The 14,207-nt window shown below is 66.8% G+C and overlaps 1 protein-coding gene across 2 annotated transcripts; it reads right to left on the reverse strand.

Moving 5' to 3' along the window:
* Nucleotides 1-920: 920 nt before the first annotated feature.
* HRH3 (histamine receptor H3) lies at nucleotides 921-5,900 on the reverse strand. Of its 2 annotated transcripts, XM_081795388.1 has the most exons (4): nucleotides 5,283-5,900; nucleotides 4,042-4,208; nucleotides 2,004-2,920; nucleotides 921-1,362 (listed from the first exon to the last, which is right to left on the reverse strand). In XM_081795388.1, the coding sequence occupies exons 1-4, from the start codon at nucleotides 5,530-5,532 to the stop codon at nucleotides 1,335-1,337; spliced, it is 1,362 nt and encodes a 453-aa protein (XP_081651514.1). In that variant the 5' UTR covers nucleotides 5,533-5,900; the 3' UTR covers nucleotides 921-1,334. The 2 variants fall into 2 exon arrangements, with proteins under 2 accessions (XP_081651514.1, XP_081651515.1); XM_081795389.1 differs by having other exon boundaries at nucleotides 921-2,920.
* Nucleotides 5,901-14,207: the final 8,307 nt, after the last annotated feature.

Raw genomic sequence — 14,207 nt, forward strand, 5'->3', positions numbered from 1 at the left:
GGGGCATTTGGGAAATGAAGTTGCAGGTATAGCTGTGGGGTGAGAGGTGTCTGGGGGAGGAAGGCTTTGAAATGTTGCTATGAAAAACCTCGCTCTGCAGTGGAGAGAATCAGAGCTTGCTGACCGGTGCCGAGGGCCCGGTGGCATGTGGCCGTAAGAGACAGGCTGTGTCTGCAGTGGGGAAGGAAGGAAGGGGTCAGAAGTGCTGTGCAAGTAGAACCCACGTGGCGGGGAGAGAGCATGAGGTCAGGGGAGGGAGCGCTCTAGTGGCTGGAAAGGAAGGCAGGCTTCCTGGAGGAGGTGGCTTCCGACCGCCCAAGTTTGTATCTCCCCTAAGCTGTGCTGGCCTCGCCCCCTTTCCCAGTGGACTCTGAGCCCCTGGGGCGGGAACAAGACCTGCCCCCTCCGTGGAGCACGCAGGGACTGATTGTTCATTGGACCCAGGCTCACCCAGCACCACCCTCTTCTTCTCCCCGTCCCCATCTGCCACCCTCAGTCCCGCCTCCACGCCTTTGCCCGGGACCCCTCTTCTATCCAAGGTGGCTCCCCTCCTCAGGCCCATCCCTTCCCCTCCACCCCTGGAGTTCAGCTGGTCCCCTGGCAGCTCCCCAGGTGGAAGATCCTGTGACACAGGAGAACTCCGGTCCTGGGTGGTGGGCAGGTGGCACAGGGGGCGGGGCTGTGGGTCATATTCTTGAGGCTGGAGTGAGGCCCTCCTAGCTCCATGCCGCCTTCCTGAACAGGGGTGCGTGGCTGGGGGCACGGTGTCTCTGATCGGGATCGGACCTGTAGGACAGGCCAGACCAGCCTTATCTCCCCCCTGCCCCTCATCCCCTGCTGAGTGGCCTTGTGTCTCCCTGGGGTCCCGACCAAAGTACGGTGACTCAGCCCGCCCCCAGGAAGGCCTCAGGAATCAGCACCAATAAAAAAATACACTTTACTGTGGACCTCGAAGTCTGCAGGGCAGCGGGCAGGCGGGGAGCGGGGCATGCACAGCGCCGACGGGGTGCACGGGACGTGGCCGACGGCCCCGGTGTCCTGGGGCTGCCCCTGCGAGCCCCGGGGGCCCCCTCCCGCCCCTCAGCCGGAGCGGATGAAGCAAGAGAGGCGGCCTTCCCGACGAGCAGGCGTCCGGGGCCCCGGCCGCGCTCGGAGCCGCCAGGCAGGGCCCAGCACCCCGAGCCCGGGGGCGGGGTGGGCAGAAGCAGCTGGCGCAGCTCAGCCGGAAGCAGCAGCGCGAGGAAGGAGGGCGTGGGAGCCCACACCTGCCAATCCAGCCCTGAGCTCCTCAGCAATTTTGTCTCTCTTGATTAAACAGCCAAGGAACATGGAGTTCACGGACGTGTTTTCTTCTTCGTCTTCCTGAAACACCCAGAATGGAAGGGCAGAGGACGGCCGCGGGTTCCTGGGGGGCACTTGGCACTTTGGGGGCGTAGGGACTTGGAGGGGGCCGGGGCCTGGGCTCAAGCAGGGGACAGACAGCAGCAGAGCCCATGGCCCTGGCTTGTGGGGAGGGCGGGGGAGGGGCGGGGGGGGGGCGTGTGCAGGTGTGCGCAGATGTGTGCACGTGCAGGGCAGACTGCTCACGAGGCCCGGAGCGCACGCCGATCACTCGCTTTGGGAAGGACACCAAGCAGCACTTGTGCAAAAGGGTGGACACCACCGGCCACCGGACCGTCTGTGGGGCGCGGGCGGCGTGGCTGGGATTGTTCCTCCCGGGGTGAAGCTAGGGTTTGAGCGGCGGGGTGGGCGACCAGGCTCCGGTTCAGGCAGCAGGGGCCGCTCTGGCGGGCCCAGCGAGCTGCCCCCGCGGCAGGCGGACGGTCTGAGAGATTCTGCCATGGCATTTTGGGCGGGCTGGAGACGAGGCGTGGCTCACGCCCGGGGGCGGCCAGGTCGGGGGCGGTGTGGCCGGCTGCCCAGGAAACCGGAGCCTGGCGGGGGCGGCGGTGGGAGGCCCCCCCCCCCCCGGCACCCCGGGTGCCCGCCAAGGGCCGGCTCACTTCCAGCAGTGCTCCAGGGAGCTGTGCGGCTGGATCTTGAGCTTCTGGGGGCAGAGCAGCTTGGTGAAGGCTCGGCGGAAACTGTAGTGGCACAGCGGGTACAGGACGGGGTTGACGGCCGAGTTGGCCCACAGCAGCCAGAAGGACGTCTCGTACCAGTAGTCAGGGACGCAGTGGCCGTGGCAGGCGGCCCGGATGATCATCAAGAGTGTGTACGGGGCCCAGCAGAGCCCGAAGATGCTCACGATGACGGCCAGCGACTTGGCCACCTTCTTGTCCCGAGACAGCCGGAAGCGCTGGGTGATGCTCTGGGACGCCATCTTCATGCGCTTCTCCAGCGACGCGGAGGACGCCGAGGGCTTGGAGCCCCGCTTGAGCGAGCGAGGCCGCTCGGTGCCCCGCGAGGAGCTGCCGGAGCTGGAGGTGGGCGAGGCCGCGGCGCCCCCACCGCTGCCGCCCGCGAGGGCCGCCTCCCCCGCCTCGGCGCCCGGGGCCGCCTCGCCCACCCCGACCCCGTACCTGTGCAGCGGCACGGCCTCCCCGCGGCCCTTCTGCCAGCAGCCCCAGCAGCCGGGCGCGGCGGGCGGCGGGGAGGGCTGAGCCTCGGGCGGGGGCTCGGGGTCACGCGCCCCGTCCAGCCGGACGCGGGTGCGCCTCTGGATGTTCAGGTAGATGCTGAGGTTGAAGAAGGTGACGCTGAGGAAGGGCGTGAAGAACTCGAGTGTGGAGGCCGTGATGAGGAAGTACCAGTTGTAGAAGAACTCGGCGTAGCAGTGGCCCTCCGGGATGGAGCTGCCCCCGGACAGGTACTCCCAGCTCAGGATGGCCGGCCCGTACAGGAGGAAGGCCAGCACCCACACCATCACCATCTTCTGCACCGCCCGCCGCGTGTCGCCCTGCTGGGCCCGGTAGGAGACCTGCCCGGGACACGCCGGGTCAGGAGGGAAGGGGCCCGGGCAGCAGCAACAGGGGACTGGGAGCTCCCCCAACACCCCGCGCCCCCCCCCCCCCCGCCACCGCCGCAGCCTCTGGGGCCTCTGCGCGTGGCCTCCCTCCCCTGCCCGCTCCCCACGTGGGTCTGGCCGGCCGAGGCCCCAGCACACTCTCCCGCGGTCATGCAACCTCCCTCAGATCGACCCCAAACGCTAACTTCGTGCCAGGCTGCTTGCGTGCTACCCCTGCTGGCCGTGGGCACCCAGGGGGTGGGGGAGGTCCTGTCACCCTCCCCTGCCCACCGAGCGTCCCCCGTGCCGGGCTCCGTGCCCGGCACCTGCTGGGTGTCTCGTGCAATCTTCACGGTGGAAGTTGTCCTTCCTTCCCTGGTGCCTCAGGGAGAGCGGCGGAGACCACAGGTGGATTGGCTCAAGAGGACCCTGAGCCCCTGCTCTGCACTGTCTGTGGCCTCTCTAGGCGGGGACACGTGGGGCCCCCAGCAGAGGGCGCTCAGAGTGACTGGCAGAGTCATCTCAAAGAAGAGGGCCAACCGGGACTCCGGCTGCTGCCCCTGTGCCCGCCTGGCCCTGATGCAGGCCAGAGTCCAGCGTCCCTGGCTCACGGTGACTACTCACACCAGGAAAAGCTTGTGGAGCCAGAAGCTGATGACTGACTTCTGGGGGCACACTCGTGCACACATGCACGCACGCTTGTGCGCACATACACACACACACACACACACACACACACACGAGCGCACGGTGGGGAGGGTACCACCGACGACCTCTGGCCCAGATCCTCCCTCAGCCCTCCAGACTTTGGACCTGCTCCAGGGCGGAGGCTGAATTGCCCCCGTTCCTTCAGGAATACCCGATGCCGGGTCCAGACGTGCCTCCTGCCTGTCCCAGGACCCGTCCTACTGGCAGCAAATGGCTACTGAGTGGGCGGCTGGCCATAGGGTACCCAGTACGTCAGGGGTGAGGCCAGCAGAGACCAAGCCCACCCGGTACTGCCCACAGCTTGGAAGTGGCCATCCTCTGCTGTGGCCACTTCCTGACCACCCCCTCCCAGGAGCGAACATGGGGCACCGGCTTCCCAGACTCACAGCGCGGGTGACTGACAGGAAGCGGTCATAGCTGATGAGCACGATGTTGAAAACGGACGAGGTGCAGAGTAGGTAGTCCACCACCAGCCACAGCTTGCAGAGACCACGGCTAAAGGGCCAGCGGCCAGTCAGCACATAGGGCACATATAGTGGGATGCAGAAGGCCCCTGTAGGAGAGTAGGGCCACGGTGGGCCATGGCTGGACAGGGGCCTGGGGTCAAACCCACCACAGTGGAGAGACAGGCAGGACCTGGGGGTGGCGCAACGGCCGCTTTCCCGGGACCGGCAACCCTGACCTTGCCCTTGCCTCCGCCCTGTCTCTTAGGCACACCCTCTACCCTGCGACTGGCCTTCAGCCCCTGCCTAGCTTCCAGTCCTACTGGCGTCCCCTGGACTTGGAGGTAGGAGGGAAGATCCAGGGGTGGGGACCTCCGGGCATGATGAGACCCCCCCCCCCCAAGCCTTGATTCGGTACGTCCACATTTCTGTGCAGTCCTCCCAGGCCCCAGAGGGAGGCAGGAAAATTTCCTCCCTCCTCTTCCACCTGCTGGACCCCAGCCCCTAACCCAGCCTTTGGACAGCCCTTCCTCCTCAGGTCAGAAAGAGAGAACGCCTTTCTCCCGACCCAAAGGGCATTGGCTGCCACCACGCCAGCCGCTCCCACCGCCCAGGGTCTGGCAGACGCACTTAGCAGCCCCAACAGGTGTCTGGCGCTCGGGCCCCCTCCGCGCGCCCCGCCCCCAAGCCGGCAGCAGTGCACGGACACGTGAGAGCGCGCTCCTCCGAGCATCTCCCCCACCCCCACCCCGCTTCCCCCACGCCCCCCTCCCCCAACAGGGCTCTAAAAACTCCCTTCCATGTCCCCTCCCCCAAACCTCTCCCAGCGCCCTCCGCACGTCCTGAGTCCGCCAGCAGCCTTTGTTTGGCTACGGCGCAGGAGCCAGCGGTGCACTCGCCGCCGCTGCGCCTTGCGCCTGGCCAAGCGCCCGCCCGCCCGCCGGGGCCCCTTCCCGAGGAACATCCCCCCCCCCCCCCCAGCCCCGGTCCCGGGTGGGGGAGGCAAGGAACTTCGCCCGCGCCCCCCGCCCCCCCCCCCGGGTCCCGGACGCCCCCTCCCCAAACAGGGCTCCCTGGCGGGGCCGTGTGCCCGAACAGAAAGGCGCCCTAGGTCCACGCTCCAACCCCTGCTGGCCGGGCCAGGCTGGACACTCCTGGGCTCGGGCGGGGGCTGGGGGCTTTACCCACGAGGAAGTCGGAGATGGCGAGGTTGAGCAGAAAGAAGTTGTTCTGGGTGCGGAGGCTCGAGTCGGCCACGAAGGCGAGCATGACCAGCGCGTTGCCGAGCACCGTGGCCACGATAAGCAGCGCCATGAGCGCGGCCAGCACCGCGGTCCAGGCGGCGGAGAAGCCGCGCGCCCCGCCCGCAGCCGCCGCCTCGCCCGCCAGCGCCCCCGACGCGTTCAGCGGCCCGTCGGGCGGCGTGCGCTCCATGACCCGCCGGCTCAGGCGGCGCCGGGGCGCGGGGCAGGGCGCGGACCGCCGGCCGGGCGGCCGGGAGGGGCCCCGGCCCGGGAGCCTGGTGTCTGCGGGCTCTCGGCCCGGCCGGCTTCCCCGGGGGGTGCCCGGCGCATGGTCCGCGGGCGCCGAGACCCGGGACGGGGCCGGGGCTGGCGGCGCCGAGGGGGCTCGGGCCGGAATCCGAGCCGAATGGGGCCAGCGGCACGACCGCTGCAGCCCGGGCGGACCCGGAGCGGAGCGGGAGCCCGAGCCGCCGCCAGAGCGCCGGTGCGCCCCGAGTGCAGCGCGCAGCCGAGTGCGCCCCGCGCGCAGCCCGCCGCCCCCCGCGCCCCGCGCAGCGCCCCCGCCATTGGCTGCCGCCCGCGCCCCGCCCCCGCCCCGCCCCCGCCCCGCCCGGCGCCGGCAGCACCACGGACAGCGCCGCGTGCCCGCCGGGCCGCCGGAGCCCCAGCCAGGAGCGCTCGGCGGCTGGCGGAGAGCCCGGCCCGAGCAGGCGGGCGCCGGGGCGGGGGGCGCGCCTGCTGCCAGCCGGCCCGCGCGCACAGGAGCCGGTACCTGCGCCGCCGGGCTCCCCGGCGACCCCGGCGGGCCCTCGTCGGGAGTCGGGACGATTGTGGGGACCTGAAATGCAGGGAGGGGTGCACCTGCTCCTGCGCCCAGGGGAACTTGCCCCGCGGGACCCCTCCTCCTGTCATGCTTCAGGCAGGCGGGTCTCAGGGGAAGGAACGTCCCAAGGAGAAAGGAGGGGGAGGGGTCTCGGAGAGCAGGGGCCCCGACCAGGGGTCCGCTCCAGCCCCCATATGCGTGGGACTCTGGGCAGAGCCCAGCGCAGGGTCTAGGGTGACCTGCAAGGCGCAGACGGTTGTGGAGTTACATAAGGGAAGATAGGGGGCCAGTGGGCCCAGCCGGGAAGGGAGCACACCCCCCCCCCGGGGCTCCGGCGGCCCCAGGTTGAGCAGGGAGAGGCCAGAGGTTCAGAGCCTGGCCATGGCCCCCTCCCCCTGCTGACAGCAGAGTGAGGCGGTCACCGCTGCAGGGACAGGCGAGGTCACAGCACTTAGGGCGCAGCCAAGGCAGCAGCTGCCGCGGCTGCGTTAGCGCCTGCAGGAGGGGGGGGGGTGGGAGGAGAGGCGGCGGGAAGGAGCACCCCCTCCCCCCCAGACACACATGCTCAGATAGACAGGGTCAAGGACAGATTCGGCAGGAGACACAGCGAGACAGACAGATGCGCCCACACTCAGACACACAGACACCCACAGACCAAGGAAACAGCCACCCAGCGTCAGGCTGGGGACCCACGAACGGCAGTTAGACACACACACAGCAGACAGCAGACAGCCAGGGAACAGCGCCCGAGGGAGAGAAAAGCAGCGACTCTCTCTGCTCTGTCTCCAGCGGCGCGCATCTGCGGAAGCCTCCAGGAGGACAGAAATGGGCGAGTCTGCATGTGGGGGGTGGGGGCAGCGAGGCTGGGGGGAGGGGCTGCTGTCCCGCCGGCACACACAGGCGCTCCCACACTTACCGTAGCTTCCTCAGCACGCGGGGACCGTCTCTTGCCCTTGCCCCAAGAGACACTTCAGAAACTTTGGGAAGTGGAGGAGGCTAGGCTCCCTCTAACCCTTCCTCAGAGCTGGCTGTGCAGCAGGAGACCCCGGACCTTCGCCCCAGGGGGCCCACTGTTCGGCCTCTCGCGGCCCGTGCTGGAGGAGGAGGGCGGGGCTCCAGCTCGTGCTCCCAGAAGCCCTCTCTGAGCACCTGGCTATACTCCCCTCCACCAGCAAGCCCTGTTCCTCTTGCAGGCTCCCCGGCTTCTCCTCACCGTACCCCAGTGTGCCTGGTGGGCAGGGCTTTGCCAGGACCAGGCAGCTAGTTGGTGGTGAGGCGAGCCACGCAGAGAGTTTCTGGAGCAGCAGAGAGCCGCTGGACCCCATCACTGCCATCCCCCAAGTTGTCCTGCACCTTTGGTCCTGGGTCGGGACTCTGCGCCCCACGCTCTGTCTGCCAGCAGCTCCCTGCTGAGCGGGTCCCCCAGGCCCTGCTCTTTCCCAGTCGCCCAAGGCTGGCCTTGGCCGGATGGTGCTGTGTGGGTGCCCTTCACCCCTGGCCTTGGGAGATGGAGTTTGATGGGGGACTGGAGGGGGGCTTTGGCTCTCTCTCACTAGCTGGGAGCCCCTTTTCCAGCCTCGGTGTCCCCCCTGGGATGAGGACTACGTGTTGCTTACTGTATGGGATGGAGGGATAAGTCAAGGGGAAGTCCGTGTAGAGGGCAGCAACTCTGAAGTCTCGGTGAAGCTGGCCGTGGTTGTCCTTGTGGCTATCAATATTCTGGAGCCTTCCCTGGCAGTCTTTGTCCCCACAGCAGCTGGAGGGGTCATGGACTCAGTTAGACCCTGGCACTGGGGGGCCAGCTATATGACTCAAAAGAGTCATGTGTTTTCCTGAGGTGGAGATGGCCTCTGTAAGTTGAGGCCATCAGGAGAGGGAGGGCCAGGGCTGACCCACAAGTTTGAGGGTGACCATGGCCAAGACTGGTGAGCACCTCCTCCTGGCATTTACATGCATGACCTCATTAACTCCCATTTGCCCTCAAAGGTGGATAGGACCGAAGGTCCCTGTGCAGAGTGGGAAAGTCACCTGCCCAAGGTCACACGAGGCCAGAGGCCCCTCATTTAACAGCCACACTCTTGGCCCGGCTCTGACATCAAGGCCCTTGAGGCCAGTTTTGACCTTGGTTGGACAGAAGCCTGATGTCCGCTGGGCTGGGCCCAACTGGGCCAAGGCAATTTGGGGTGAATGAGGCAGGTCCTCATATGGCTGTGCACAGGACATCTTGCCCTGGGGGTTCTGTCCCAAGAAGTGAGTATCCAGGTCTCTGGATGGCATGGACCCTCCAAGACCCTGGGACAGTCGGGTTGATGGTTGGGGGACAGGAGCAGGGCCCTACTCTGGCTCACCGAGACCCTCGCAGAGTGGCTCGTGCCCCAGTTTCTCCATTTGGTGTGCCAAACGTCCAGTCTCATAAAGGGGCCGTAGAGCAAGCACCCCATTCACACAAACTCCAGCCAGAATCTCCTGCAAACCTCACACAGAGGAGATCATTCACCCACCGACGGATCGATCGGTTCGTTCATTCATCCATGCAACAAGGTTTTCCTGAGCACCTACTACATATCAGGCATCGCGCCAAGTTCTCCTAACGGAGGGAGGCCGGCATAAGGCCGTGACTGAGTAAATGCCTCCGTCCGACGGTTGTAGGAAATGAAGCAAAGCAGGGGACAGACGGTGTCAGGGCACAGGCCTGGGGTAGCCACGGCGTGTGCCACTCAGCTCTCCTTTCAGGAGAGTGGGGCACAGGGGTCTGCTGCTGAACTGGAGCTGAGGCGACTCCCAGCCCCTGGTGGCAGGTGCCGCGTGAGTCAGAACACGGCCCAGGTGACAACATCCGTGGGTTCAGGGGCAGGGTCCAAAGCCTGCGGGGCTGGTCTGGGGGCCTGACCCATCATGTCAGAGGTGGGGACAAGGACTCTGGGCTGGGGCCGTGTGGATGGACGTGTGACTATGGGCCCCGGTGTTCCCCGGGAATGGCGTGATGGCACAGAGCGGTCACACCAGGGGCCACGCGTGAGCCAGGAGCACGGGCTCCCACCTGCCCAGGACGACCTGGCTACCGCCTCCTCTGAACGTCCGACCCGCCGGCAACAGAGACCAAACGCCGAGTCCCCAAAATGGCACATTCTTCTGGAGAACAAATCGCCACCTGGTGGTGAATTGGATACGTTGGGCCCCTTCCACACTGGCCGGTCTTCACACACGGGCTCGGGTGTGGGCGCGTCACCGTGACCCAGGGCCTCATGGAAGCCTGACCCGAGGACAGGGAAACCCATGCCGGGCGGCGCCCTGTCAGGGCCCATCAGCGTGGAGTCCGCTGCCTGCTCGGCCTGCCGCACCAGCTGGACTGGGTCGCTTCGCAGGACGCAGACGGGGACAGCCTTCCAAGGCACCACAGCAGGGCAATGGCCGAGAGGGCGGGCGCCGCCCCACGGGACCCAGCGGAACGAACCGGTCTGTACGCGGCACTGCATGCCCGGCGGGAGGAGAACGAACGCCCGGACGCCGTGGCCCACGGAGGAATTTTACCCCCGCCCCCGGGGCTCTGCAGGGTCACAGGCCCCCTCCCACAGGCACACTGGCACCTGGACACACGGGCAAGGGCCTGGTGAACTCAGTCTCGACTGCCTCCCCGGCATTTCGAGCCCCTTGGGCCCAGACAGGAGGAGCAGTCAGGGCTCCATCAGCAGGAGGGGTGGGGCTGCTGGGACCTAAAGCGGCCGTGGGGAGACGTGTGGAGTGCAGGGCCCTCCTGGCACCGTGGGGCCCCCGTGTGACTATCACGTGCGTGGACAGTGCAGCTGTCCCAGCCTGAGAAGGCACAGCAACCAGGGACTCAGACCCTCAGGGGTGAGGGTGTGGGTCACCCTCCCAGGCAGGCCCCCAAGACCTGCAGAGTGACATCGAGGTGGGATGAGGCTGGCCGAGTAGGCTGGACGGTGGAGGAGGGAGGGGCTGAGCCCCAGCTGAGCCCCGAGACCGGCCGTAGCAAAGGGGCTCGCCCGCCATCCCTGTCCTCCAATTGTCCCCCCAGGAGAGAGGCTGGGGCAGCCCCAGGGGGGGCCCCACGTGCAGGGGACAGCACCTGCAGCACTCAGAGGGGCTCAGCTGTCCCTCCCACCGAGGACTGAGGAGGGAGGGGGCAGCCCTGTTGGTGTCTGGAGGGAGGGGGAACTGCGGGAGCAGAGGACCGGGACGTGGGAGCGTGTGTCTGTGGCTGGGGCACAGAGCAAGGGGACGGCGTGGGAGAGGGCAGACGTGCTGCCTGGAGGGGGAGGCCCCGCAGGGCTGCGGGCTGTGCCGGGCCCCCCTCCTCGGTGCACAGAGTCTGGCGGGGTGGAGGGCAGAGGCCCAGGGCCGGGGGAGGTGCCCCCGGTGAGGGTGATGTGGCCCCGCCCCGCATGGCAGTGCGGGCGGAAGACCTGGCCGGATTCTGGGTGTCTTTTGAAGCTGACCCGTGAGGCGTGTGACACAAAGGCAGAGGTCAAGGCTGACTTCAGGCTTTGGGTTCAAGTGGCTCGGAGGAGGGTGTGGCACCGGTGGGCAGGGAGCATGCAGGAGGGGCAGACTGGGGCCAATGGGGTGCCTGAGATTCAACTGCCCGTTGGACGTTCTGGAACAGACGTCGACAAGCCCCCAGGGCCCAGCCCCAGCTCTGGGATCAGAAGCCGGGCCCCGCGGCAGCCCGCCCCCCTCCTCCTGGGTCCTGGGTTAGAGGAGCTCCGCGCTGGAGAAACAAAGTTGGGTGTTGCCCGTGTCAGACCAGCAGGCCGCCGTCCCTTGCGTCCTACGCTGTCACCGGGCTCTGCCATTAGCCACCCGCGTTGTGCTGGAAAAACCTTTCTCCTTCAACCAACCGCGTGCCCGCGGCTGTTCCCGCAGCGCGCTGCCCTGCCGCGTGGGACGTGCCCACTAATGAGGAATAATGGAGGCGTGGAACTGCCCAGGCCCAGCTGCGGGGCGATTGTCCTGCTGGTGACGGCCCCGGCACATTTGCCAGAGCACTCGTCAGGCCTCTGGGTCCAGCGCGGTGACACTTCTTCAGAGGAACCACTGCTGTTTGCTTTCTCTCTTTCTGCAGGAGCTCATTTGAATACGGGAATGCAGAGTTTTCTTTTTTTGTTCCTTGTCTTTTTTTTTTTTTTTTTTTTCTTTCTCTTGTGACATTCTGAGCCAGCTCCTGGTGCGTCCTGATGAGTTCAGGGTCCGGGTGTGACCAGAATGGCTCTGGACGCCACCAATTTGGAATAAAAGCTGGGTCTGATTTCCCTGCCTTTAGGGACAGAGCTGAATTGGGCCCAGGGCCCAGGTGGCAGGAAGGAGAGAGGGGACGGGAGGACCAGGGATATAGTGGCTGTAGTGTGGCTGCAAATGACAAAACCGACTCGATACCCCTAAGGGAGGGGGTACTGATTGTGGCCTGTGGCTGAAAGATCCAGGGGGTAGGTTTCAGACACGGCTGTATCCAGGAGCTCAAAGAACAGCAGCTTCTTGCCATCTGTCTTCTCCCTGTATTCACCATTCCCAGCAGGGGATGTGTCCCTGAGATCGCTGCCTACGGCTGGGCTGCCCTCCTGTGCTCTCATTCACTCCCCGGGAGGAAGGAGGGGCTGCCAACAGAAACCCAGAATTAGCGCCACTGGCCTGGCTCAGACCTAATCCTGGTGGCTGGCAGCCGTGCCTGAGCTTGCGGCAGCGTGGGCTGACATCCTCAGAACCCCACCCCTGTGGAGGGTAGAGGAAGGATGGAGGGGGAAGGACGGTAGGGGGGAAGCCGAGGTCGCCCCCCGCACCCGCCACGGGGTGGGGGGTCCCGTGGGGGGCCCCTGGCCCTTCCCCCAGCACGGCCTTCGTCGGCAGGGCCCAGGGAGCCCGGGCACGCTCCCGGGGGTGGGCCTGGGCCCCGAGAGCTCGGTGGGAGGCCCCTGGGACAAAGCCCCTGGGTGGGGGTCCCTGGGGGCAGCTGGGACTGCGAGACCGCCTTCTTCCCGAGCGTCCGCTGCGAGCACGGGGCACAGAGGGAGAAGAGCGTGCAGGGGCGTGAGGGGCGAGGGCGGCTCTGTCCCACGGCAGGCCCGGCAGACCGCAAAGAGCCCGCGCAGGGCGGCTCTGGAGGCCGCCTCGGGCCCGCCCGGCGGGAAGGAAGCCCGCAGCCCTTCCTGGCCTACTTCTTGCTTGCCGGGAGCCGGTGCTGCAGGCTTGGAGGCTGGGTCAGCCCGGCCCACAGCCCGGTCAGCGGGCCCCAGAAAAGCTCACACCCCACTTCAGCCCCTCCCGCCTCGTCCTTGCTGGAGAGACCCCCTCCGGGGCCTTGGTCTCCACTGGGGGGAACGAGAGGCCGAGGGCAGAGGCTGAGGCTGCCAAGAGCACGGTGAGTGTGGAGAGGGAGTCGGCACCTGACTTGGGTCTGAAATGTCCTCACCTTGGGTTCTTTCCCCCAAGGGTGGGGCTGGGCGCAGTTATCAAACACAAAAGAAGGGTAATCTCTGGTGGGCTCCCGGGAAGAGGCGCAGCCTGGGAGAGGTGTGGTCTGAGGGGCATGGGGACAGCTGCCTGGGGGAGGGGCGGGGACAGCTGAGGGGCCAGAGGGGTAACAAATGCCCTTCTCTGAGGAAAGAGGCAGCTGTACCTCCAGAAAGTCCCTCTGCAAGACCCAGGCTCTCTCTCTGGTTGTGCCCACCCCCCGGCTGGCTGGCGAGTACTCCCTGAGTGAACGAGGCCTGGTTTTTAATTTTTTTAATGTTTATTTTTGAGACAGACGGACAGAGCGGTAGCCGGGGAGGGGCAGAGAGAAAAGGAGACACAGAATCGGAAGCAGGCTCCGGGCTCCGAGCTGTCAGCACAGAGCCCGACACGGGGCTCGAACCCACAAACCGTGAGATCACGACCTGAGCCGAAGTCAGACGCTCAGCCGACTGAGCCCCCAGTCGCCCCAGAATGGGGCGTGTTTTGTCTGTGCAGCTTCCCCCCCGTGGGCAAAGCCTGGACGCTCCATGGAGAAAACTGAGAACTCTGCTCTCATCCGCTGTGTCTCCTCCAGGGCCCTGGGTCAGGCTGCGTGGGGGCTGTCGCGGGGCCTGGTGAGAGGCTGGAGGGCTCTGAACCTGAATCCGGCTTGTGGGGGACGGGACCCGGCCATCCCCAAGAGTATTTGGTTGGGTGACCCAGCCCTGCCACAGGTCACCTGGGCCTGGGGACCTGGGCTGAGCATACTCCGCGGTTCCCCAGCCGCCACTGCTCTGGGGCCTTCGGACCGACCAGAGCTCCCTCTTTCCTGTAAATGTCAAAACTTGGGGGGTCGTCAGCCCGGACAGAGGTGGGGACAGGCCACGCTGACCCGGGGCCCAGTCCCAGGGCTTGTGGCAGTGGGCTAGTGGGGAGGGGTGGGCCTGCGTGAGCGGGGGGCGGTGCCCAGGGTCCTGTCCCACGCTGAAAGCCGCGCTCCGGCCCCAACACTCCCTGCCCTGAGCCGCTCCTTTGTCTGGACTCCTGGCTGGCAGCTGGCCAGTTGCTGCCTGCCCTTGGAGGCCCTGCCCTGACCGGAGCGTGTTTCTGCTCGGTGCCCTCTGCCCAGCAGCAGCACGGCCACAGCGCCTTAGCTCCCTAGTGCGTCATCCGGGGCTGACCTTCCCCTCCCTTCGATGTGCCTGTCCCCCACTGGGCCCCTCCTATGATGATCAGGCGGGGTGGGCCTGGTGACCGCAGTCCATTTGCAGACCCCCAGGCCTGGGGTTTGAGGCTGGGCAGGGGCCACGTGCTCCGCACACGGGCCGACAGTGCCCTTGCCCCTGGACGGCACCATTGAGGTCAGCACGGTGCAGGTAGAGGAGTCTGTCGAGGGTAGGGGACGGGGTGACCTCTGGGCTGGGCACACCGGGGGCTGTCCTGGGACATTGATTGCTGTGTGCAGGCCCCTCCCCCTGACTGGCTGCTGCCCCTGCTCTGCTCCAGGGGTGAGGCCGAGAGGTCAACGGTCCCCATCTCGGGCCTCGGGCCTCGTGAGGGCCCCCAAGGCCCAGCCCTGGCCCTGGAGCCTGAAG

This window comes from Panthera onca, chromosome A3 (genome assembly GCF_046562875.1).
Source record: "Panthera onca isolate mPanOnc1 chromosome A3, mPanOnc1 haplotype 2, whole genome shotgun sequence".
NCBI classification, from domain to species: domain Eukaryota; kingdom Metazoa; phylum Chordata; class Mammalia; order Carnivora; family Felidae; genus Panthera; species Panthera onca.